The sequence below is a fragment of the Xenia sp. Carnegie-2017 genome, unplaced genomic scaffold (assembly GCF_021976095.1).
Source record: "Xenia sp. Carnegie-2017 unplaced genomic scaffold, XeniaSp_v1 HiC_scaffold_23, whole genome shotgun sequence".
Taxonomy (NCBI): domain Eukaryota; kingdom Metazoa; phylum Cnidaria; class Anthozoa; order Malacalcyonacea; family Xeniidae; genus Xenia; species Xenia sp. Carnegie-2017.
The window spans coordinates 3,331,058-3,357,416 of record NW_025813486.1 but is presented as its reverse complement, the minus strand read 5'-3'; the positions used below and the strand labels follow the sequence as shown (position 1 = coordinate 3,357,416).

At 33.6% G+C, this 26,359-nt stretch overlaps 1 protein-coding gene and 1 pseudogene across 2 annotated transcripts; one reads left to right on the top strand and one right to left on the bottom strand.

The window, feature by feature from the left end:
* Positions 1-953: 953 nt before the first annotated feature.
* Positions 954-25,545, bottom strand: LOC124448860. Of its 2 annotated transcripts, none has more exons than XM_046999841.1 (3): positions 25,208-25,545; positions 24,744-24,791; positions 954-1,132 (listed from the first exon to the last, which is right to left on the bottom strand). In XM_046999841.1, the coding sequence occupies exons 1-3, from the start codon at positions 25,502-25,504 to the stop codon at positions 1,118-1,120; spliced, it is 360 nt and encodes a 119-aa protein (XP_046855797.1). In that variant the 5' UTR covers positions 25,505-25,545; the 3' UTR covers positions 954-1,117. The 2 variants fall into 2 exon arrangements, with proteins under 2 accessions (XP_046855797.1, XP_046855796.1); XM_046999840.1 differs by lacking the exon at positions 954-1,132 and adding an exon at positions 23,675-23,967.
* On the top strand, positions 10,928-13,265 carry LOC124448863 (annotated as a pseudogene).
* Positions 25,546-26,359: the final 814 nt, after the last annotated feature.

Below are 26,359 nucleotides of genomic sequence, written 5' to 3'. Positions count from 1 at the left end.
GCAAATTCCACAATAAAAGAGAGGTCAACATATTGTGCCAAAGAAAATGTGATTGATGAAGAAAGCACTGATAAGGTAGCGTTACTCACAAAAAGAAATGAAAATAGATATTAGATAATCAATTATGTTGCGACTCAACATATGCAAACGTGACAATTTATCAGACTATGAAGAGTTGTGAAAGCCAAAGAAAGTAAATCTTCGGGATGATCGTGTCATATTGTCTTGAAGAAAAGAAACTCATCGTTTGACCGTTTATTTATATGGCTCACAGAAACGCCCTAAAAATCGTACTCTATCTTCCCGAGCTGAATAGAAATTTGCTGTCTGTTCTATGTCTAAATTTGGTGAAACTGTAGTGTTTAAAAAAACGAATACAAGATCTCCAAGAATTCTAGATTATTGGGAGTTTGTGAGGTGTATGGAAAACTATATAAAGTCATTCAAAAAGAGAAAGCGCATGTTGTAAAAGAATATCTGACTTTAGAATTATGGCATAAGAGGTTTGCACACTTAAGAAGAGAAAACATTTATAAATTGGTAAATACAGGTAAAGTAAAAGGTATGGTCATTCTTTTCCAACAATACAGAGATGCTAAAGCTGAAGACTTGGGTGAGATACATCACATCCTAGGAATGAGTAATAAATGAAACTGTCATTTACGTACAATGTCCATAACTCAAAGGAAATACTTGTAAGGAGTGCTAAAAAAATTTGGTATGGAAAATTGCAAGCCGGTTTCCCCTTCCATTGGAACTAGGTAAGAAATACGAAAAACAATCAAAAGACGATGAACCATTCGATAAGAAAACATATTGAAAGAGCTATTGTTTTTTTTTTTTAGCTTATCCTGCTAGAATTATTAGAAAAGATTTATTAACTTTTGCTTACCTAAGTTTATGTCAAATCCTGGAGCTAAGCATCCAAATGGAGTAAAACGAGTACTACGTTATCTTCAAGGAACGTTAGAGTATGCTCTTCTTTGTTCCACTAACGATTCAAGTATAGTTTGTTAAAGTAGTAAACGAGAAGCAAGTGTAGCTAGATCAACAACTCAAGCAGAGTATATAGTAGAGTATAAGCACAGCCAGTCAAGAAGTAGTTAGGCAACGAAGACTACTTGGCAATGTTCTAAAAAAACAAAAAGAAAAACAAGATTGTTTTACTATTTTACATGAAGACAACGAATGAACAATAGATAATGAAGACGTAGTTAGGCAACGAAGACTACTTGGCAATGTTCTGAAAAAACAAGATTGCTTTACTACTTTACGTGAAGTCAACGAATGAACAATACAATAAAGCTCACCAGAAATCTTATAAACAAATAATATGTTAAATCATTATGTGGGAGAACAAGTCAAAAATAACATCATTACTGTCAAGTATTGATGAACAAAGAATATCCTAGGTGATACAAAGACCAAAAGACTCTCGATTTTAATTTTAAAACTTTCATAAGCTATTGGGAGTAGTTAAAGTAAAAAAAAACAATCATAGAATTTCAGTTTGTATTATAATGATTTGTAAGTTTTATTGAAATGATGACTATTAAGTGGGAGTGTTAAAAGAAATTGATTAGTTGTAATATTCATATCTTAGACACGTGACATGAATGACGTGACATATGCATGCTTTCTTCCGTTGTGCTTTTGTATCTGGGCAAGCGCAGATATATTACTATCATGTCTGTTAAGTTTGTTATCTTTCTCCAAGAAAATATTTCGGAAATTATGCAAATCACATCTTAGCTACGAATTACTCACAAACGATAGGCTACGTTTTATTTTTGATTATTCCAATATAGAAACTGACTAAATATAGCGAGGATTTTATAGGTGAGTGTATGTAAAAACCATTGGTAACAGCTCGAAATATTGTCTGACAAACAGCCATCCACATAAATTCGCTGTTTCGACAGTACTGCCGTTGACAGTTTAGAAATTTCAATAATATTCCTTGTGCTTTCGTAAGACATATTTCTCAAATGGGTAAGTTCTATATTTAGATGATTTGTCAGTTTGTTCGATAGCATTATCAAACGTACAGAAAAATTATTGACAAATTCTAAGGCACCTCGGACAGTTTAATATCTTTATAGCATATTCTGATAAGACAAATCGTATATCTTAACAGGAAAAATACATAGTTATTCGACTTAAAATGTCTTGTAAGTTGTTAAAATTGTTTAAGCCAAACATGTAACACACATCAGTATTAACAAAGTGCAATTCAAATAAGTTCACCAAAGAAAGTCTTTTTTTTGCTTTGCATGCACAGATATGAAAGACAAGTGTTTGGTACCTTAAGCTTTACAAAAAGTTGTCCATATTTGAATCACAAGTTTGCCATTTCTCAATGATGTCAGATAAAGTGTTTGTAGCAATAAAAGACGGTTTTATGAACCTAAATTAAATAAGAAAATGTGTTAATAAACAATAAAAATATTTGATACTTTTTTCACAGTTGCAGATCAAGGTTAAGTCAGAATACAACATTATAGCACCTCATCATAGATTTAAAATACCATAGCAATAATTTTGTTGGTTAAAGTTTCTAAAGAATATTTTGACGATAATTTTAAGAGCTCGCTTCATTACAAATTTAATTGAGAATTAATTTGAGCATGCGCAGTCAACTGCACCAATGCTCCGAGTTCATGGTCATGGCAACGACCAACTATATGTACTAATACCGATTGTAGAGTAATTAGCTCGCTCAGTTCCAAATTTACTGAAAAATTTTCTGCGCATGCGCAGTATGCTTGAGCATGCGCAGTCCACTTGACCAGTTGTCCAAGTTCATGGTCATAGCAACGACCAACTGCATCTACTAGCACCGATTTTTAAGTAAACAGCATGCTTAGTAACCATTTAATATGGAAATCATCTGGGCATGCGCTCTAGCATGCGTAGTCCATTTGACTAATTGTTCATAGCCATGGCAATGACTAACTATATGTACTTGCAGTACATTTGCGGCAATTAGATAACTTAGTCGCAAATTATGAAAGAAATAATCTGGGCATGCGCAGTAGTGACTTTAATGATACCACAACTTTTGCAAACCTTTGAATTTTTGTATATATATATAAAGCTGAAACTTCAACTAGTAGATGTCAACTAGCAGTGGAAGTTGGGTGCAATTAGGTATGCAGTGGCTTAGGGGCCCAGACTTCGGTCGCGACCGCACTCTCCCTGCGTAACCAGAGCAAAGCCTATCGCAGGCGATCTCGGGGTCTGATGGGCGGAAGCTTGCTACGTATTGGCATCCCCAAGTAGGATAGTGTGGAGGGGCCGAAACCTCCAACCGAAACGTTAACATGCGGCGTTCTAGTACCTTACGCTTAAGAGGGTATCGGGAAGCATGGACCGAAAACGGGGTTTTTTGCTTTCGAATTTTATCTTTTTCTTCTTTTAACAAGAGTTCTTCTCATAAAATAAACCAAGCAATGTTGACACTGTGCCTTTTTCTGACACTTATAATTTAAGACAACATTAAACATGTTTCATAAAATTTTTATTGGTTTATATTTTTCTGATTTAACTCTCTCATTTACTGTTTCTTAAGTATCACAAGCAAACCATCCATCGACTTTGTAGCAGACAGAATTATCTGGTTTCCTTAATTAATATGAGACGCTCTAGTGCTAAACTATCTCGGGGTCTCCGGAGACATGGACCGAAAACGGGATTTTTTGTTTCCAAAATTTGTCTTTTTTTCTTTACAAGAACTCTTCTCATAAAAGAAACTAGAACATCCAAGGATACTGCACATGTTCAAACAACTTCTGCCTTTTCACTTATAATTTAAACCAACTCTAAGCATGTTTATACGTTTTTACTCATTACCTTTTGCAATGTAACTTTCATAACTCTCTCGTGATGAACGAGAGCCTCCTTATACAATATGACTCTTTCATCATGAACGAACGCATCCATGGGCTTCACGGAAAAAGGGATTATGTACTTTGTTATAATAGTGTCAAAGATAACATTTAATAAGCCAAGCAATTTGTATCGTCTAAATTGAGCCTCGCTTTGAACCATTATGTTATAAAATTTCGAATCATTTTGGATACTAAATTTTTTTTCACCTTATAATATTTTCATGATTCAATCTAGAAAGTAACTTCTCTCCTCGAGTAATTTTGCGATTAAACAGCACACTTTTCGGAATCAAAGCAATTCTTTTGATCGCATAGAGACAGCCGTCCAATTCATTACGTACCTAAGCGTATATAAAGCATTTCTAAATCACGTACAAAATTTCCTTCACATGACCAAATTACCGTCTATTTAAACGATGTTGTATGTAATAAAAGTTACCTTGACAGCTGAAGCAAACCCTCCTTTTTTTAAGCATTTGCAACACCTCAAATTCATTTCGAACTCTTGAATTTCTCGCAGCGTAGCCAAAAGGAATAGGCATCAAATAAGGATACTCATCTCTATCATAACAGCTATTTTGATTTCTTCCTTGATCTTTTTCAGCGTCAAGCTTATCTGAAGTGATGTTATTTGCTAAACCGTACGACATGGGATTTGGAGAGATAAAACGATGTCCAAGAAGCTACTGTGCTAAGCATTGGTTAAGGCTCTCCGGATATAGACATCTATACAAAGTATATGACATTAAAAAACAGTAGCTATAAATTCTTCGTCACTTTAATGCTTGTTTTTTCTTATGATCTTGATATTTTCAAGTGGAAGCCTTGAGTGGCAGTTTTCAAGCATGCCTATCATTATATTACCAAATACATATTTCGAGAAGGGTAAAACTTTCTTTTTGACACTGCTATTCATTGAAAAGGAACATACAGGTCCAAAACGAGCTTTTCAATGTATCCAAAGAAAGCACCTAAAAATGCAACAAAAAACCCCAAAAATATCCAAACGCGTTTACTTGAATCATAATACCCTATTGGCAAGAATTTGATAAAAATAGCAAATAATAAGTCCTTATACATATCTATTGAGCTAAACGAAAATTGTTAACATTTTTTCCCTACCTGTGAATAAACGTGAACTAATCCTTCTACAATCTCACGGAGAATCCGCCACATTCTCTGTTGGTCCTTGTACTACCCTCGTCAATAGAAATCGTTAGAGTACTGTTTTCACAGTACTCCATTTTTATAAAGACAGTTTGCAGAGTACACTTTGAATCTTCTTGTATGTCTCTTGTGGTGATTGCTTCCTCTTCACTTTCGAAATCAGATTCCTAGTCCTTAACGAAAGACGCAAGTAGTTATTTTTACATATCTTCAGCAACATCATGAACAGTTCTCGATATTTCTTTTGAACATATCTTCGATATTTCTTTTGAACATATCTTCAGTGTTATTAATGGTCGTTTTTGTATTGGAGTCTCGTCCTTGCTATAGCTTTTATCGTCGTCAACATGTTTTGAATCATTCGTGTTTTTAATGGTCAACGAATCTTCCTCCAAAACTCTCGAGCGTACGCTAGGTGCTTAAATTACGTTCAATTCCATCTCGCTATCTTCAAACTAGCGTCGTTGTTTCTCCTCTGTCAAGCTTGATTGTGTTTGACTGTTGGAAGTTTCCTTTTGAAGTATTTCTTCCACCTCAATCCAAGATATATAATATGTATCATAAATTTTAGAGCATTGTTTATGCACAAAGTATGCAGATACAAAGTCATGGAGCAAAATAAAAACATCTCCAACATCGTCACAGATACTACGAGTGGCGTAACAAAGTGTTGATGAGTTTGATATGCATTTGTCAAATTATGCTTAAGACGACAAAGAGCGTGCCAAAAATGAATGATTGCAAATTTAATAAGCGCATATACAAGCACGAATTTAAGATCTCACTCCGTTACAATTTTAATTGACAATTAATCTGAGCATGCGCAGTCAACTGCACCAATTCTCCGAGTTCATGGTCGTGGCAACGACCAACTGTATGTACTAGTACCGATTGTGGAGTAGTTAGCTCGCTCAGTCCCAAATTTACTGGAAAATTTTCTGCGCATGCGCAGTCCGCTTGACCAGTTACCAAAATTCATAGTCATAGCAACGACCAACTGCATCTACAAGCACTATGTTTTTCTTAGGGTGACCCCTGGGCTGGAAGGTTAGTTTATTAACTAGATATCTGTAAAACTAGATAACGACCAGCATCTCTAGATTCATTTTACCTCATAAAGCAGGCTGTAAATATTTGATTTAGTTTGGATATTGACCATTTGAGGGGAGGTGTTGACTAAAAGGGTGGGGTTCAAATGAAAATTATGTTCACGCAAATAAGGTTAAAATATGACTCATGCTCAAGGTAAAAACTAAGGAAGTCTTTGGAAATTTGGCTTTTGCCGGGTCATATAAGTAAAGAATATTTTCAAATCTTGAACAAGTTTGACGTAAATAATATTAAATATTTAATTTCATTTTAACTATGTTAATGAAATCTCCTTCATTCAGTAGCTGTATACTTGCAGGATACCAATATGTACGCATACGTACCTATTTTGTTAAATTGCAGTGTTTTGGGAGATAAAACCAAACGCCAAGAAATAAAAAAGAAACGTGAATATTCATGATAACTACGATAAATAATGTTATGACAAATGGCTTCGCTTGGCCCCAAATGTGGACACTTTTTTCAAAAACAAAACAAAATGGGAGGGAAAACCGGTGGATCTGGTAAAAAAACCTCTAATGAAAAAAAGATCGAAAATTTCGAAAATTTTTTGTCAAATTTTTGTAGTTTTAAGATGTTTCATATTTTTGTTGTTTTCAATGATCCCGATGATCTACTTTAACATGCAGCGTAGTCGGATCGTACGTTGTTCATATCAAAAATTTAAATTTGCAGAGCGACAAAAAAGTGGGCTGATTATCCTATTAAACACAGCAAATATTTAGTGCTGGGAAATAGAAGCACAAAATTTTAATAAATAGATGAAAAATGAACTACCAGCAGCCCATTTATAAATCATGTGAAAAAGTTATTCAGTCTGTACGACCTGACCATTCACCTGCCAATAACAATGAAAAATGAAATGACCAAAGTGACGTCATGTCTTGCATAAAAATTATTTTTGATGTCTACTAAGTAATGACAAACTACTTAAGTAATGACAAACTACTTAAGTAATGACAAACTACTTAAGTAATGACAAACTAGTAAGAGTAATAAAAGTGAATGACACAGGTGATAAAGGGACTTTCACAACTCCATCCATGTGGGATCTACAACATAAGAAAATACGAAACACATGTATGAGATTTCATGATGAATAACTCTGCATAAGACGATAGTTTGCGTTTTTAAATTCTTAATCAGATATATTGAGAACGAGCAAATTGTAATATGTTTTCTGCTAGACTATCCAAATGGTAGAACATTTACCTACATTGCACGAATAGCTTTAGTCAGTTGACTTTGAACGATGCAACAAGAAATTTCAAACGATCAAAGGCTTAACGTGGTGATCAAAGCATTTTACAGTGAAAGCTTTCATATTTGGAATTCGAGGAGTACACTAAGATTAGTTGATCATTCCAAGTAACTCATACTTACTTTCTCAGTAAAAAAAACAGAATTTACCTTTCTTTCTACAAAGTTAAAGTGACTAATTTTCCGTTGAAGTTGAAGTTAAAACACACGAATTTAAATATGTTAATATTTCTTCAATTGACGTCATGACTAAAATTTTCTATTTTGACTGGCCCCTTTAGGAACTTTCACCTTTCATAAAGACAATAAGTAATCCTTCAATGCATTTAAATAAAAAAATTCATAAGAATTGTCAGATATTTTGCGTTTTAATGTCGTTATGCAAATGACACGATAATAAATTTAGAAAGTAGACTTTACTTTTGTTCAAGTATTCATTGAATCTTGCAGTCCTATACCTTGCTTAGGAGAAGATTTAAAGGCATTCTCTTTACCATGAGGTTTCTCAACTGCTAAAAATATCGCAGGGAATCGTAAAAATTTGAGGAAAAGACAATTACGGCTTTCGCTCATTGCAAGTCTACACCACAATCTGTGAAAACTGTACCTCTGTGCACTCAACCACATGGTGTGTTCGAGACAGATGGCAAATTTAGTGTATATATATTCATTGCATTGTAAAGACCAATGTCACATTAAAAAATCAAACCAAAAATTAGTAGTATCAATAAAAACCATTGAGATTCTTACGAGAACAATAGAGATAAATCGAAAAGCAAATAATCATTTAAAAACAGACTAAATACAGCATATCCAATAAATAATGAATGTTCTCCTTCCCCTCAAATATCGTTCAGGCGACGCCACAGCACAGTTTAATATCTTTATAGCATATTCTGATAAGACAAATCGTATATCTTAACATGAAAAATACATAGTTATTGGACTTGAAACGTCTTGTAAGTTTTTAAAATTGTTTAAGCCAAACATGTAACACACATCAGTATTAAAATAAAGTGCAATTCATATAAGTTCACAGAAGAAAGTCTTTTTCGCTTTGCATGCACAGATATGAAAGACAAGTGTTTGGTACCTTAAGCTTTACACAAAGTTGTCCATATTTGAATCACAAATTTGCCATTTCTCAATGATGTCAGATAAAGTGTTTGTAGCAATAAAAGATGGTTTTATGAACCTAAATTAAATAAGAAAATCTGTTAATAAACAATTTGAAAGAATTTTCAAATCAATAATTGATACATGTTACCCGAAAAACAACAAATATCTGTTTGGCACTTGTTATTTTACAAGATTATGTTACATTATGACTACAGCTGTCATAATCTGTGTTATAATGTTGCTATTATGTAAATAGGTTCATCACAATGTGAGAGATGTGAAATGAACAATATTTAAAGATAATGATTTTGTCGTTAGTTTGTCTACAGGCTATTACTGTACCTTAATTTACAGCCTATGCTTTAAAAAGATACTTGCAAAAAGTTGTTTCCAACCCTTACAAAAATAAACTACAGTTTTCAAGTCAAACTATAATTTTGAAAACTGTAGTATTTTGGAACAAAAACTGTAGTTCCGAAAACTATAGTTGTATGAATAAACTATAGTTTTCGGAACTATAGTTTTGGCGATACTATAGATATAAAAACTAAAGTTTTGGGAGAACTGTAGTTTTACAATTGATAGTTTTGTTCCCAAACACTACAGTTTTCAAAACTATAGTTTTCTGTGAACTACAGTTTTCCAATGAATCCATGTTATAATGTAGTTCATTAACTAAGGGCTACATAAACACAATTTAGCAAATTCCCTGTACAGGTTCTAATAGCACACATTATTTTATACAGAATTCAATAAAACCATGAATCCACGATATTTTAATTATACATTGTATTTTAACCAGATAAAAATATTCACCAATTTTCTTCCTTTATAGAAAAATATCATTAAGTTGCATGGATAGAATTAATAGAAAAATATACTATAGACTGCTAATATTACTCTTTACAGGATTCGTGTTGTTTTTTCCATGCTTGTTCCTTGTTATTAAGTTTGAACTTTATAGCTTTTACAACATCTTCTTCTATAACCTGGCGTGGCATATTTAAATACTTCACACTCGTTGCATGCTCTAGAAAAAAGATAGAGGAATAATGTCCACTTCAACTCTAAAGGATATTTTCTGATAGATCGTAAGGCGGGAAGTCAGCAAAGACAAAAGCTAATAAACTTGACTAGGTCTTCAATACAAATGCAAAGTATCAAAACAACATAGTAGTTCACAACAGTAAGTTTAAGATATTAAAAGATACATTAAATTGTTGAGTCGTGCTCATAAACCACAGAAACATGTTAAGAAAATAGTTTGTGCGTAGTTTGGTTTACCAATGTATCCGTTCCCACATGGCTAACAGCCAAGGAACAGTTATTGATGTTAGTTAAATTTCCTTAAGTACCATATGTAGCTTAAATAGAGGAATTATACCGACCAATAATAATATTTGTTATTTGTAATAAAGACTATAAATATTGCTCTGTAAAATAATAAAAATTAGTTCGATCATTAAGTTCACTCGTGGTTGTTACTGAAGGTATAGAGTATATTACGAAAAGAGATATGGCGAGTAACTTGAACTCAACATAAATTTTCATTATTACCACTTATTGTCCCATACAAGACATGGAACAGGGTATGTTTGAACAATATGCTATGTCTGCATAGGAGAACATGTAAAAAATAGATATTTACGGCAGGTCACACGTGCTTGAAAATGCAGAGTCTAAATATTTATAGTGAAAAAAGTCCTTGAAATGTTTAAAGTTTAATTTCAACGGTACTCAAACTCAAATAACCATATATCTACTTACGAATTAAAGAAGTAGTGTATGTGGGATCAAGCCGAGGCTTCACCTGACCATTTTTCCTTTTTTGGCCCTTGTAGCTGTGGGTTCCATATGTTCACACGGGATAAGGTTGCCCCCATTAAGTTAGCAACATATGATCCAACTTTCTTTGCAACAATTCTTTTAAAGACATGCTTTTTGACAACCAAATTTGGTCCCAAAGTGACCTGAAATAAATTGAAGAATAACAGCATGTGAAATTTATATTACTGGAGTTGCAATTGTTCCATCTCCAATTAAATGGAGTTTTAAATCTTTGTTCCCAAATCTTTGCCTTTCGACATATTTTCATCCTAAAAAATGATGTTAGAATATGGAATGATATCCATGTATTTTCGTTGTAAAAATTCATCATTGCAAACGTCATATTTTCGAATATTATCGCTAAAAAAGCTTTTTCAACTCTTAACGTATCTTTGCAACAAGCAACATGTTAATCAGATTGAAGATCATGGAATCGTGTAAAGATTAAGGATTACAAAATAACAGTCCCAGTCTCCCAACGCTCTCGTCTAAATCTAAACAGAATAGTTTGAAACAATATTGAAACAAAGCAAAGAAAAGTTTTTAGAAGTTGAGGTAAGCCTGGTGTTTTCCGCGTTTCAAAAACCCATGTTAAGCGTTCATGAAAATACCCTGAAGTAAACATCAAAAATGGCTTATGAAAATCTGGTCGAATTATCAATTATCCGAGAAATACGAAGAAGTTATGGTTCTCAGTGGAGTGGGGGATGCTCTAGGTTATAAGAATGGTTTGTTGGGAATTCTGTTACAGTGGCACTCAAATTCATGAAGAACTAGAAAAACTCGGAGGACTTGATAAAATTGACATTAAACGATGGAGGGTTAGTGACGACACTGTACTACACATTGCTACAGCAGAAGCGTTGGTTTCTGAATGGAAAACAACGGAAGAGTTATTGAGCATTATGGCTACAAAGTACAAGAAGACATGTGCTGAGGATATGTGGGAAAGAGCTCCTGGTCAGACCACAACAAAGGCATGTTTCATGTTACGACCTCTTGAGGAAAAAGGTTACATTATACCATTTAATGAACGAGGTGGCGGATGTGGTGCAGCTATGAGATCCATGTGTATAGGTTTGATGTTTCCTTGTGAAGATCAAATTGAAATTGCTGTTGAAAGTGGAAGGATGGCTCATAATCATCCCACAGGTATTCACCTTTCATAATAAAGCAATCATTTCAGATCATATATCAATTATCAAGTCAGTAATGTCTAGTGTTTTGTCTATCAACAAGTTTTGCTTTGTATAAAGTTTGCTAGGTTTTCCTGTTATTTGCATTGCTTTTCATTTTAACAAACCTTTATAGTAATTTAGCTTTTCAATCCTTTTGCTTTTCTTAGATGTTTTATCTTCAACTCTTCGTTCGATTACTTACTTGATCAAGCCATTACCATGAATGTTTCATATCCTTTTATCTAATATCAATTTATAAATGAAATAAAAGATGGTTGACCTTAGGTTTGCATAAGTCTATGCAATCATCATTTTCCAGAACCACATGTTAATCAGATTGAAGATCATGGAATCGGGTAAAGATTAAGGATTTCAAAATAACCCTCCCAGTCTCCCAACGCTCTTGTCTAAATCTAAACAGAATAGTTTGAAACAATATTGAAACAAAGAAAAGAAAAGATTTTTGTTTTTAGCAGTTGAGAAAGAGTTGGTGTTGAGTGTATCGAGAATTGGGTAAGGCGCCAGCGTCTGAGGTGGTTTGGGCATGTGGAAAGGAGGGAAGAAAGTGCTGAAATTCGTAGAACGTTGCATATGAATGTTGATGGACTCCGCAAACGAGGTAGACCGAGAAAGAGAAGGATGGATGCTGTGAAGAGTGATATGAAGGCGATGGGTATAACGAGAGATATGGCGAGAGATAGAGACGTTTGGCGTAGAAAAGTTCATGGACGGGTCAACCCCCCTGGCGGGGATTAATACTGGCCGGTATACAAATGTTGTTTGTTTGTTGTTGTGACATCTCAAATGCTCCATCCTTCTAACATTGCTCACTTTTAATGACCATATCTTTGATCCATCCTTTTTATCGCTTTTCCACATTTCCAAATTTCTGTCTTCTAAAGCTGTTTTAATTGTTATTTCTGTTCTTGCTTTTATATTTTCACTACTAAAGCCATTGAATCCATGATCCATGACTGCTATTATAAAAATAGGGTCATCCTAATGTAAGTGACCTGAAATTAGCAATCTTTAAAGATAGTGATTTTTATTATAGGTTATCTTGGGGCTGTTACTGCACCTTTATTTACAGCCTATGGTATACAGAAGATACCTCCAAAAAAATGGGGAGCAGAAATTTTAAGTGTTTTACCCAAACTTTGGGAATACATTGAGAAGGTTGGTCGTAATATAGAAAAAACAAGAAATCTTGGGGCTACTTTAAAGACAGTTGGGAGTCATATCTTGAACTACGAGAATTAACCAATGGAACCAGTGAACTAAAGTTTCCAGTGAAATATAACATACCTGAACGTGATGCTTTTTATAAATCTGTGAGTTATGCAGGCTGGGGGGGGTCCAGTGGTCATGATGCACCAATGATTGCTTACGATGCTTTGATGATGGCTAAAGATTCCCGGTTTCAATTGTGTTCTTGTTCTATGTTTCATGGTGGAGATAGTGACAGTACAGGAATATTGGCTGCAGCATGGTGGGGTAGTATGTATTGTATGAAAGGTGTACACCTTGGAAATTATAGGAACCTAGAATATGGTCCTAGGCTTATGAAGCTGAATAAAAAATTACTGAATGTATCAAAGAATATGAAAAACTAACAGGATAGTATTTATTTAACGAAATTTATATCATAAAATTCTGTCATCCCAATATACTTTAGTATGTTTGTGAATCATACAATAAAAATTACTCCTTCGTTATAACATAAAAACAATTTTTTTTAGAAATAAAGTCTAAAGGAGAATGTCAGATTCAGGGCATGTGCAGTTCTAAGTTTTACTTAGGATGATTCCCGGGCTGTAGACTAAGTTTATTGACTAGATATCAGTGAAACTATACATAGACAAGGACCATTACATCTTTAGCCTCATTTTACCTCACAAAATACAAACTGCAAACGTTTTGTTCAATACCAAAAATAAATTCTCAGGGAGAGGGGAGTTGACTTGGCAGGTAGAAGCCTTGCTCCGATGGTCTATGTGTTAAAAATAGGATTAACATAATTTGGAAGGTACAATTTTCTTTGAAACACGTAGCTACCAATGTGTAACTGTAAAGCTTTGTCATATTCCCCAGTTTCATAATACATTACACCTAGATTGTTTAACAGACTTAGCGACATCAACCTGACTAGTTCCTAACGTTTTTTTGCGAATTTCCTTAGCTTTTTTGTGAAACTCTAGAGCTTTTTCGTAGTTTCCAATTTTAGAAAACACCAAACCAAGATTGTGTAAAGACGCAGCGACATCAAGATGATTTGGACCTAACAATTGTTTTTGAATTTGCAGAGCCTTTTCGTGAACCTCTATAGCTTTGTCGTAGTTTCCAATTTTAGAAAACACCACACCAAGATTGTTTAAAGACCCAGCGACATTAACATGATTTGGACCTAACGATGTTTTTAATTTCCAGAGCTTTCGTAAAACTCTATAGCTTTGTTGCAGTTTCCAATTTTAGAAAACACCAAACCAAGATTGTTTAAACGCAGCGACATCAACATGATTTGGACCTAACGATTGTTTTCGAATTTCCAGAGCTTTTCGTCTCTATAGCTTTGTCGTAGTTTCCAGTTTCATAAAACACCACACCTAGATTGTTTAAAGACCTAGCGACATCAACATGATTTGGACCTAACGATTGTTTTATAATTTCCAGAGCTTTTCGTGAACCTCTATAGCTTTGTCGAAGTTTCCAGTTTCTTCAAGCACATTACCAAGATTGTTTAAAGACCTAGCAACATCAACATGATTTGGACCTAACGATTGTTTTCGAATTTCCAGAGCTTTTTCGTAAAACTCTATAGCTTTGTCGTAGTTTCCAGTTTCATGTAACACCATACCAAGATTGTTTAAAGACGCAGCGACATCAACATGATTTGGACCAAACGATTGTTTTCGAATTTCCAAAGCTTTTTCATGATGATTTTTAGCTTTGCTATATTTTCCGGTGTCATGGTATAAAAGACCGAGGATACTAAAATACCAAGCTTTGTCATAACTAGATTCTTCTGATTTAAATTTATCCAATAGTTCAAGAGCAAGATCGTATTTTCCAAAATTTCTTAATCTGTTAACAAAATATTGGAAAACTTGAAATGTGTCCATGTTGATTTTTGTCTTGTTCGTCTTTAAAAATTGAATAAGTTTTTCAAGATGCGGCATTAATTTGATTTCGTCGTCTCTCTCTTTAAACATGTAAAGTGCTTTACATATTTGATGAACGTTACTTCCCATTTCATGTTCTTCATTTGAATGTTGAAATTGATAAACAGTAATTGCTTTGTGAACAATGCGATGTAGACTAAGGTCATTATTTTCTGAATGCAAGAACAATGAGCAGTCCTTTAAAGAAAGACATATATCTTCCTTTGAGTGTTTGGGATCTATTTTTTGAACATAACAAATAATAATGTCTCGTGGTTTAGGATCAAACGATATCACGGAAAACAAGTTAATAACATTTGCCAATAATGAGGATTCTTCAGCATTTTGTCTGACTGCTAAAAGTGAAGCTTGTAACATACTTCTAGGATATACCGAGTTAAATTTAACAAAAGTGGCGTCCATGTTTTCTTCTGAAGAAGAAATTTTCTTTAAATATTGACTCCAAGTAAATGAGCAGTTTGCTTTGTTTACACGACTTACATAACAACCAGCAATAGCCAAAGCCAGCGGTTGACGATCTAATGCGTGCGATACTTCATTCAACAATTGATCATCAGCTTGTTCATTTTCAATAGTGTAGTGTTTCAACAGTTGAAAACATTCCATATCATTCATTCCACTTTTTATGGAAACATGTTTATTAAACTCATCGTCTTGAGGTACGGCATCTGTGTTCTGGATAGTTACTATGACTTGGCCATTTATCCAGATGGGATCATCTACTTGGGGAAGTAACGAAGAAATTTTGCTGAGCTGTTCCACGTTGTCTACAATGATCAACCAATTTTGCCAGAATTTTAATCGTGTGGATAATAACGATCGCAAATTCTTCACTCTGTCTGTGATAGAACAATTTTCATCTTTAAAATTTTTAATCATGTACTTGTCACAGTTTAAACGATATCCAAGTTCACAATAAGTTTTCAAAAGAGATTCTTCATTTCTTCCATCGAGAGTCATTACAAACGAAGTTTTATTTTTCCAATCACACGATATTTTTTCACAAACCTGTCTTGCAAGTTGTGATTTACCACTGCCAGGATTACCAGTGATGTAAAAATATGTCAGTTTATCATTGTTATCATTTCTTAATTTTTGAAGATCTTTTATAATTTTATCTCGTAATTCAGTGCGTTCAACAAAAAAAAGATTAGATTTTGAAGGAAGAACTTGGAATGAATTAAAACAGTTTCGATGATTTTTTATTTCAATGATTTCATCGAAAGAAAATTTCAAATCTTGAAATGATTTTTCAATGATGTTGACTATATTATCAAAATCATCATCTGAGCATTCCCTTTCATACCAATGTGCGTACTTGTTTCTTTCACAACGAAGTGCATGAACAGCTTCCTTTGTTTTTTTGTCAAGATGCTTTCCAATTGAATTTGAAAAAATTAATGCATCAAATAATATTGTACAGTCCCACTTACTGGTGTCTCCGTCCTGATATTTTTGACGAGTTTTTTGGTCTAATTTTCTTCTTGATTCTAAATTGTAAAATTAGTTCCCACTGTTGTGTGTATCATCCCATTCTCCATAAGTTGATTTGTAACGAGAGTTCCATTCTTTGATGAAAAATTGAGCAAGTTCCGTTTGTACCACATTGATTATTTGCTGAATGTAAGACAGATTTCTTGTTCGTCTTGATTCCATTTGTACACAAACTCAACATGATATGTCAACATGACTAAAATCAAGAAATTCCAAAAATTCAATATACAACATATGACATTTAAAATATACTTGTTTTGCAATAATTTGTAACAAATGACATATTGTCTTGATAGCACAATTGTGTTTTCCATTAGCTATGAAGATTGACTTGTAATGGCAAAAATTCTTTTTTAATTTTAAGAAACCATGAATTGTTTAGTAAAACTTGTCAATTTAGGATAAATTGCATAGCATATTATCAAGCATAAGCTATGGTAAACGAACTATATAATTAATAAATTGTACGTGAAACGAAAGTTTTTACTTTGCATTAATAAAACAATGCGTTTCGGTAGGTGGATCTTTAACTTGAAATGTAAATAAGCTCAGAAAAACTATGATAGTAAGCTGTAAGCTATCCTTATGATATGCTACTCAGAGAAAAAACAAGATACAGGAGCTTCTAGCCGTCTTGGTAAGAGAAGAAAGATTTGTTGTGTGCTATTGTCAACGGACAGCAGTTTTTTAACGACCCTACTTTCAGTTTTATCTAAATTAAAACTTAGACAAACATTGGTTATGTAAATATATGCATTATTTGTTGGACAGTTTCCAGGAACGTAAAAACATAAATTGCTTTTTTCAAACGTACATTATGTTGAACACGATGGCTATGGATTAAAACAAATGTGTAGAAATTATTTTCTAAGAACAATAAAAGTGGCCATGAAGTGACATAATGAGAATGAAAGCCAGAAAAGAGAAGAAAGTAATATTGATGTCGTCTTATCTAAAAAAGAGCGAGCATTTAAAGGGCATAATGAATCTAAGTCTTGCTCAAATCAAGACAACTATCGAAAGTTTTCAAAATCATTTGGTAAGTTTAATTCTGTTTTTTAGCAATTCCTTGTATGCCAGACTACTAGAGTAAGAACTTGGTGAAGCAGAAGATGTTTCTAATAAGGTATCAGGTGACGTGCTGAATATTTAATTTAGATTGTCAAAATTGACGAAGTTATTCAAGGTAAAAGTGATGGGAAATCAGGGATTGCCCGTTTCTTTTTCTTTAATGAGATAAAACTTTGCACGTGACTTATATGACGTCACACATAAAAGATCCGTCTTATTATTTTAACAGGTCACGTACTAGAAGACTTGAATGCGTGTCTGGAGCGTTGTTATATGCATATTGAAGAGTATATTTTTTAAAATAAGTCCTTAAATTTCTTAACATCAAGTATGGCCTTGTTGATGGATCTTTCATGTTAAATACCGAAGTTAAAAAGAAAAAGTAATAGAAATTGGGCACTTAATATGCGTTTGTTTCTGAAAAGTAATAATTTGTTTGGGTATGCAGATGGATCAGTGGAAATCCCACCAGTAGACGCGTCTCATCTGCTTCGAAGAAAGGATGGACATACATTTGTTTGATCATGTGGATAGATCAGATAAAATCTTACCAGAAGACGCGTTCCATCGGATGAAGAGAGCGTTTAGAATTGCTTCAAAGAAAGAATGGACGTGCATTTGTTTGATCATGCGGATGGATCAGATGAAATCCTACCAGAAGAAGTGTCTCATCAGGTGAAGCGAGCATTTAGAACTGCTTCGAAGAAAGGATGGACGTACATTCGTTTGATCATGCGGATAGATCAGATGAAATCCTACCAGAAGACGCGTCTCATCAGGTAAAGCAAGCATTTAGAATTGCTTCGAAGAAAGGATGGACGCACAACTGTTTGATCATGTATATGGATCAGATGAAATCCTACCAGAAGAAGCGTTTCATCGGGTGAAGAGAGCGTTTAGAATTGCTTCAAAGAAAGAATGGACGTACATTTGTTTGATTATGCGGATGGATCAGATGAAATCCTACCAGAAGAAGTGTGTCATCGGGTGAAGCGAGCATTTAGAATTGTTTCAAAGAAAGGATGGACGTACATTTGTTTGATCATGTGTATGGATCAGATGAAATCCTACCAGAAGACGTGTCTCATCAGGTGAAGCGAGCCTTTAGAATTGCTTCGAAGAAAGGATGGACGCACATTTGTTTGATCATGCGGATGGATCAGATGAAATCCTACCAGAAGAAGTGTCTCATCGAGTGAAGCGAGCATTTAGAATTGCTTCGAAGAAAGGATGGACGCACATTTGTTTGATCATGTGCATGGATCGGATGAAATCCTACCAGAAGACGTTTCTCATCAGGTAAAGCGAGCATTTAGAATTGCTTCAAAGAAAGGATGGACGTACATTTGTTTGATCATGTGTATGGATCATATGATATCCTACCAGAAGACGCGTCTCATCAGGTGGAGCGAGCGTTTAGAATTGCTTCGAAGAAAGGATGGAGTTACATTCATTTGATCATGCCGATGGATCAGATAAAATCCTACCAGAAGACGCGTCTCATCACGTAAAGCTAGCGTTAAGAATTGCTTCGAAGAAAGGATGGACGCACATTTGTTTGATCATGTGGATGGATCAAATGAAATCCTACGAGAAGACGCGTCTCATCAGGTGAAACAAGCATTTAGAATTGCTTCGAAGAAAGGATGGACGCACATATGTTTGATCATGCCGATGGATCAGATGAAATCCTACCAGAAGACGTGTCTCATCGGGTGAAGCGAGCATTTAGAATTGCTTCGAAGAATAGATAGACGTACATTTGTTTGGGAGTCAAAAAAGATCAAAAATTGTAAAAATAATGATCAAAAATTAGCAATGACCTTGCTTGCCGGTTTGCCGGAAGACTACAAGCCGCTGATTATAGCTTTAGATACGATTGAAGAAAAATCTTATCAAAATGTTACAGGAATGTTACAGAATGATGCAGCTCTAATATTAAATACCAAAAAAAGATGAACAGACTCACGCTGCTCACTGATCATTCAAGGCGGAAGGAAAAAAAAGGACTACAGCAAAAACAAAAATGAACACCAGCATTCTTATAAATGAATATGTCACTCATGAAGACATTTTACACGATATTGTCTACAAAGAAAGAACAATTTAATCTTTTATTTCCATTACAAAGAAAAAAGTCAGCACATTGTGCTAAAAAAGATAATCAAGAAAATATTAATTAGGTGGCGTTTATGACAATTGTAAAGAGAATAGATTTGATTGCATAAATGATTCTGGTGCCACTTAGTACAGTACCGCTCGCGTATTTGTTAACATACGCTACGCGTATGATACGCGTATCATACGAAAAAAATACGTGTATCATACGAAAAACATACGCGTATCATACGAAAAACATACGCGTATCATACGAGAACGATACGCGTATCATACGAGAAAGATACGCATATCATACGAGAACGATACGCGTATCATACGAAAAGGATACGCGTATGAGACGAAAAGGATACGCGTATGATGAGCGTATAATGCGTGAACGATAAGCGTACGTATGATACGAGGATGAAACGCTGTGATACTTGATAGAACTTTGTTCATCGTAATGAGCAGCACTATGGTGACATATAGATGTCATCAATATACACTTAAGAAATTTTCACCATGAAGAATTTAAAAGGAACAATAAAGCAATTGGGTTTTTATAAATGATACCATTCAAGTTCATGTATGTTATGCATCCATAAATTTTGGGTTGCTTTAGTTTCAATGAAATGTGTTTATCTCACGTCGTATCTAAGTATACATATGACTCATCAATGACGTATGTAGTTTGTGACACATCCTATGAAAACGGAAAGTCATTGTGATTAGTTTGTTTTGAGATTCATTCAAAGTTGCGTGTGCTATAAACATAAGAAACGACACACTAACAATTGCTTTGTAGCACAATGATGACATAAAAAAGTGTCAGTATACTCTTAAGATATTTTATTCACGAAATAGTTTAAAGGCACGATATAGCAAAAGAATTTTTTAATAGGTGATCTTATATATACATGTATATGTTATGCATTAATAAATTTTGGGTTGCTTTTGCAATGAGCTGCGATTATCTCACGTCGTATCTAATATACATATGACTCATCAATGACATAGCTAAATAGTTTGTGACCCATTCTTATATAAAAACGGAAACTAATTGTGATAACATAAGTCATGGTTTTTTGAAAAACTATATTGAAGAAAAACTTCAGAATCTAAAGGGTTAAGTTTAGGACATGGAAGCAACAACACTATCACAAATCGAAACCAAACTATATTGAAACCATATACGAGAATATTAAGAAAGTAATATTGGTATGACACGAGAACGACATGCGTATAAAATGAAACGATACGCGTATGATACGAAAAGGATACGCGTATGATACGAGAAGGATACGCGTATGATACGAGAAGGATACGCGTATGATACGAGAAGGATACGCGTATGATACGAGAATGATACGCGTATGATACGAGAACGATATGGGTATGATACGCGTATCATACGCAAAATTATGTTAACAAATACGCGAGCGGTAGGGTATATGACGTTTGAACATGACTATTTATTGGACACAGAATGGACAACATTTCAAAATTTCTAAAGATAGATATGATGGAAGGAATGGTCAGTGTAAAGGATGATGTACTGAAGCATGTGTAGATAGAAAAACTACTGAAGCATGTGTAGATAGAAAAACGACTGAAGCATGTGTAGATAGAAAAACTACTGAAGCATGTGTAGATAGAAAAATAATGATCAAAAATTAGCAAAGAACTTGCTTTCCGGTTTGCCGGATGACCACAAGCCGCTGATTACAGCTTTAGATGAGATTGGAGAAAAATCTTATCAAAACGTTAAAGGAATTTTATTGAATGATGCAGATCTAATACTAAATACCAAAGATGAAAAGACTCACGCTGCTCACTGATCATTTAGGGTGAAAGAAAAAAAAAGTACTACAGCAAAAACAAAAATGAACACCAGCATTCTTATAAATGAATATGCCACTCATGAGGACATTTTTCACGATATTATCTACAAAGAAAGAACAATTTAATCTTTGATTTCCACTACAAAGAAAAAAAGTCAGCACATTGTGCTAAAAAAGATTATCAAGAAAATATTAATTAGGTGGCGTTTATCATAAATGTAAAGAGAATAGATTTGATTGCATAAATGATTCTGGTGCAATTTAGTATATGAAACGTCAACAAGACAATTTATCGGACTATGAAGAATTAAGAAAGCCAACGAAAGTAAATCTTGGCGATGAATGTGTAATATTGTCTTATGGGAAAGAAAATTATCGTTTGACCACTAGGTTAAATAAGTTACATCAACGTATAGCAATGAAAAACGTGCTCTATTTTCCCGAACTGAAGAGAAATTTGCCGTCTGTTCAAGCTAGGAGTAAATTTGGAGCATATGTTGAGTTTAAAATAAGTGAATACTGACAAGATCTCCGAGAATTCTAAATTGTTGCGAGTTTGTGAGGTGTATGGAAAACTGTATATAGTCAAGGTCACTCAAACAGAGAAGGTGTATCCTGCAAAAGAAAGTCTAAATTCAGAACTATGGAATCAGAGGTTTGCAACCTAAAGAATGGACAACATTTCTAAATTTCTAAAGATAGATATGATGGAAGGAATGGTCAGTGTAAAGGATGATGAACTGAAGCATGTGTAGATAGAAAAACTACTGAAGCATGTGTAGTAAGAAAAACTACTGAAGCATGTGTAGATAGAAAAACTACTGAAGCATGTGTAGATAGAAAAACTACTGAAGCATGTGTAGATAGAAAAACTACTAAAGCATGTGTAGATAGAAAACTACTGAAGCATGTGTAGATAGAAAACTACTAAAGCATGTGTAGATAGAAAACTACTGAAGCATGTGTAGATAGAAAAACTACTGAAGCATGTAGGTAGAAAACTACTGAAGCATGTAGATAGAAAACTACTGAAGCATGTGTAGATAGAAAACTACTGAAGCATGTGTAGATAGAAAAACTACTGAAGCATGTGTAAATAGAAAACTACTGAAGCATGTGTAGATAGAAAACTACTGAAGCATGTAGGTAGAAAACTACTGAAGCATGTAGATAGAAAACTACTGAAGCATGTGTAGATAGAAAACTAAGCATGTGATAGAAAACTACTGAAGCATGTAGATAGAAAACTACTGAAGCATGTAGATAGAAAACTACTGAAGCATGTGTAGATAGAAAACTACTGAAGCATGTAGATAGAAAACTACTGAAGCATGTAGATAGAAAACTACTGAAGCATGTAGATAGAAAACTACTGAAGCATGTGTAGATAGAAAACTACTGAAGCATGTGTAGATAGAAAACTACTGAAGCATGTGTGATAGAAAAACTACTGAAGCATGTAGATAGAAAACTACTGAAGCATGTGTAGATAGAAAAACTACTGAAGCATGTGTAGATAGAAAACTACTGAAGCATGTGTAAATAGAAAACTACTGAAGCATGTGTAGATAGAAAAACTGAAGCATGTGTAGATAGAAAACTACTGAAGCATGTGTAGATAGAAAACTACTGAAGCATGTGATAGAAAACTACTGAAGCATGTAGATAGAAAACTACTGAAGCATGTGTAGAAGTGTGGATAGAAAACTACTGAATGTGTGAATAGAAAACTACTGAAAGAAGGAAAACACTGAAGAAATTGAAGAAAACTACTGAAGATAGAAAAAACTACTGAAAACTAAAGGAAGTGAATGAAGAAATGTGAAGAAAAACTACTGAAGCATGTATATAGAAAACTACTGAAGCATGTAGATAGAAAAACTACTGAAGCATGTGTAGGTAGAAAACTACTGAAGCATGTGTAGATAGATCAACTACTGAAGCATGTATAGATAGAAAAACTACTGAAGCATGTGATGAAAAACTACTGAAGCATGTGTAGATAAAAACTACTGAAGCATGTGTAGAAAGAAAAACTACTGAAGCATGTGTAGATAGAAAAACTACTGAAGCATGTGTAGATAGAAACTACTGGAAGTAGATAGAAAACTACTGAAGCATGTGTAGATAGAAAACTACTAAAGCATGTGTAGAGAAAAACTACTGAAGCATGTGTAGAAAACTACTAAAGCATGTGTAGTAGAAAACTACTGAAGCATGTGTAGATAGAAAAACTACTAAAGCATGTGTAGGTAGAAAAACTACTAAAGCATGTGTAGATAGAAAAACTACTAAAGCATGTGTAGATAGATAAACTACTGAAGCATGTGTAGATAGAAAAACTACTAAAGCATGTGTAGGTAGAAAAACTACTGAAGCATGTGTAGATAGAAAAACTACTGAAACATGTGTAGGTAGAAAAACTACTGAAGCATGTGTAGATAGAAAAACTACTGAATTTAGTGTAATGAAGCTTGTCTGAATCATAGTTATGAGTTAGAAAGGACTGTGATGAGATTTACATTTGAGGAATTGTATCAAAATGAAATGATAGAAAAAGTTTCCTTTGTCAAACAAAATTCCTTTTTTCGCTTTGCATGCACAGATAAGAAAGGCATGTGTATGGTACCTTAAGCTCTACACAAAGTTGTCCATATTTGAATCACAAGTTTGCCATTTCTCAATGATGTCAGATAAAGTGTTTGTAGCAATAAAAGATGGCTTTATGAACCTAAATTAAAAAAGAAAATGTGTTAATAAACAACAAAAACATTTGATACAACATTCACAATGGCAGATCAAGGTTAATTCAGAATACAACATTATAGCACCTTATCATAGATTTAAAATACCATAGCAATAATTCTGTTGGTTAAAGTTTCTAAAGAATATTTTGACGATAAAGTTTTAACCAATTGAGTTGTTTATAAAGTATTTTGGTAGTTTATAAAGAATACTTAAACTATTCAAATATGACATAAATATTCAATTTTAAAATAAATTTGTCTAATCAGGCATAAATGTGATTTAATATATCACAAAGTAAAAGAAATAACACATATATTTAACAAATAGACTGTCTTCATTGAACAACTAATAATTTCTACCAGGTATTTAACTACTTTAACATACAAACACATCATAGTAAACATAACTGGCTTCAAATGACAGTGATTTGTTTTTAGTAAGCAATTGTTGTTGTTTGAATTTGTAACTTTGTTTGATTGTAACTACAACTACAACATTACAAGTTGCTAAGGTTTATCTATAATATAAAATTAGTGGTATTAGGAAAGGATGCTTGAACCGATTTAAAACATTACAGTGGAACATATATTATTGAAGAATTAGCCTTTGCACTTCATACGTTGCTTCTTTGTAGGGTAAGACTAAATTTATAAAAAGTGTATAAATGACTTAACAGTTGGCGAACAATTTACATTTTAAAGTCACATTTATACATCGTATAAACACGCATGATAATTCTTTGTCTTATGTCTTACAAACCTTCAACTGGTCGACGGTTGAAACTTTCAGGTTTTGATATTTATCGTTCTAGAAGTTGTATGAATAGATTGCTATGAAAAACAAAGAATGAACGCAAAGGCACATTAAATTGGGCACAATCGACATTGATAATGTTATGTCGTGACAATGTACAAAGATTGGCAAAACTATTTTCCTGCATTGAAAATTAGGAACTTAAATTTAATAAGCGATGCTGTATATTTTAATGCAAAGATACACCGATTTCATCATTAAACTAATGTTATTTCTGCTCTTAAAACGACCGAAATATTTAACTATTCAATGATGACATGATTACAATTGCAATTTCAAGTAAATTTGCTTCGTCAAGCATTAATATAATAACACATATTTTACAAATATAACGACTGAACCGAACGACTAATAACTGCTATAATAAGCAATTTAACTTCCTTATATACAGACATACAACACACACATACCTTGTTGTAGATGGCAGTTATGTGTTTTTTGAGAAGCAGATTGTTGTTGGAAATGTCGTTCGGATAAATTTTTAGGTTTTCATCTTTAACGTTCTGGAAAGTTAAGACTTCAGCAATATCATATAAACTTTTGAGTGGTGAGAGGTGTATGGTGGCGTGAAGTTTGTATTGCGTCCATTTTCTTGTAGGTATAACATCACTTACAACCACGCGAATAAAGGAGGTATCCGCTGTACACTGGTAAAGACAACTCAGAAATAGTACATAGTAAAACAGGAATCGTATGAATTCGATCATTAATAAAAGCTCTGGAATCACTAGTATAGAACCTAACGAACACGAATAATTTAATCCAATAAAATTTAAAAGATCGATACCATGAACAAAAAACGCCTGTGCGTGAGGTTACAAGGGATTAGAACTTTGATTTATAGAAGTATAACCATCGTGGTTATCCATACCATTTTCTGTATGTTATATAATATCTGAAATTTTACTAATTTTCTCATCTGGTTTACACCATAGTGACATACAAACACGAAATTTTAAGTCCTCGTGAAAATTTACTTGTTTTTTAGACATCATTTCATCATGGTTATACATACCATTTTCTGTATGTTATATAATATCTGAAATTTTACTAATTTTCTCATCTGGTTTACACCATAGTGACACACAAACACGAAATTTTAAGTCCTCGTAAAATTTACTTGTTTTTTAGACATCATTTCATCATGGTTATACATACCATTTTCCGGTATGTTTTATAATATCTGAAATTTTACTAATTTTCTCATCTGGTTTACACCATAGTGACACACAAACACGAAATTTTAAGTCCTCGTAAAATTTACTTGTTTTTAGACATCATTTCATCATGGTTATACATACCATTTTCCGGTATGTTTTATAATATCTGAAATTTTACTAATTTTCTCATCTGGTTTACACCATTGTGTCGCACAAACACGAAATTTTAAGTCCTCGTAAAATTTACTTGTTTTTTAGACATCATTTCATCATGGTTATACATACCATTTTCCGGTATGTTTTATAATATCTGAAATTTTACTAATTTTCTCATATGGTTTACACCATAGTGATACACAAACACGAAATTTTAAGTCCTCGTAAAAATTTACTTGTTTTTAG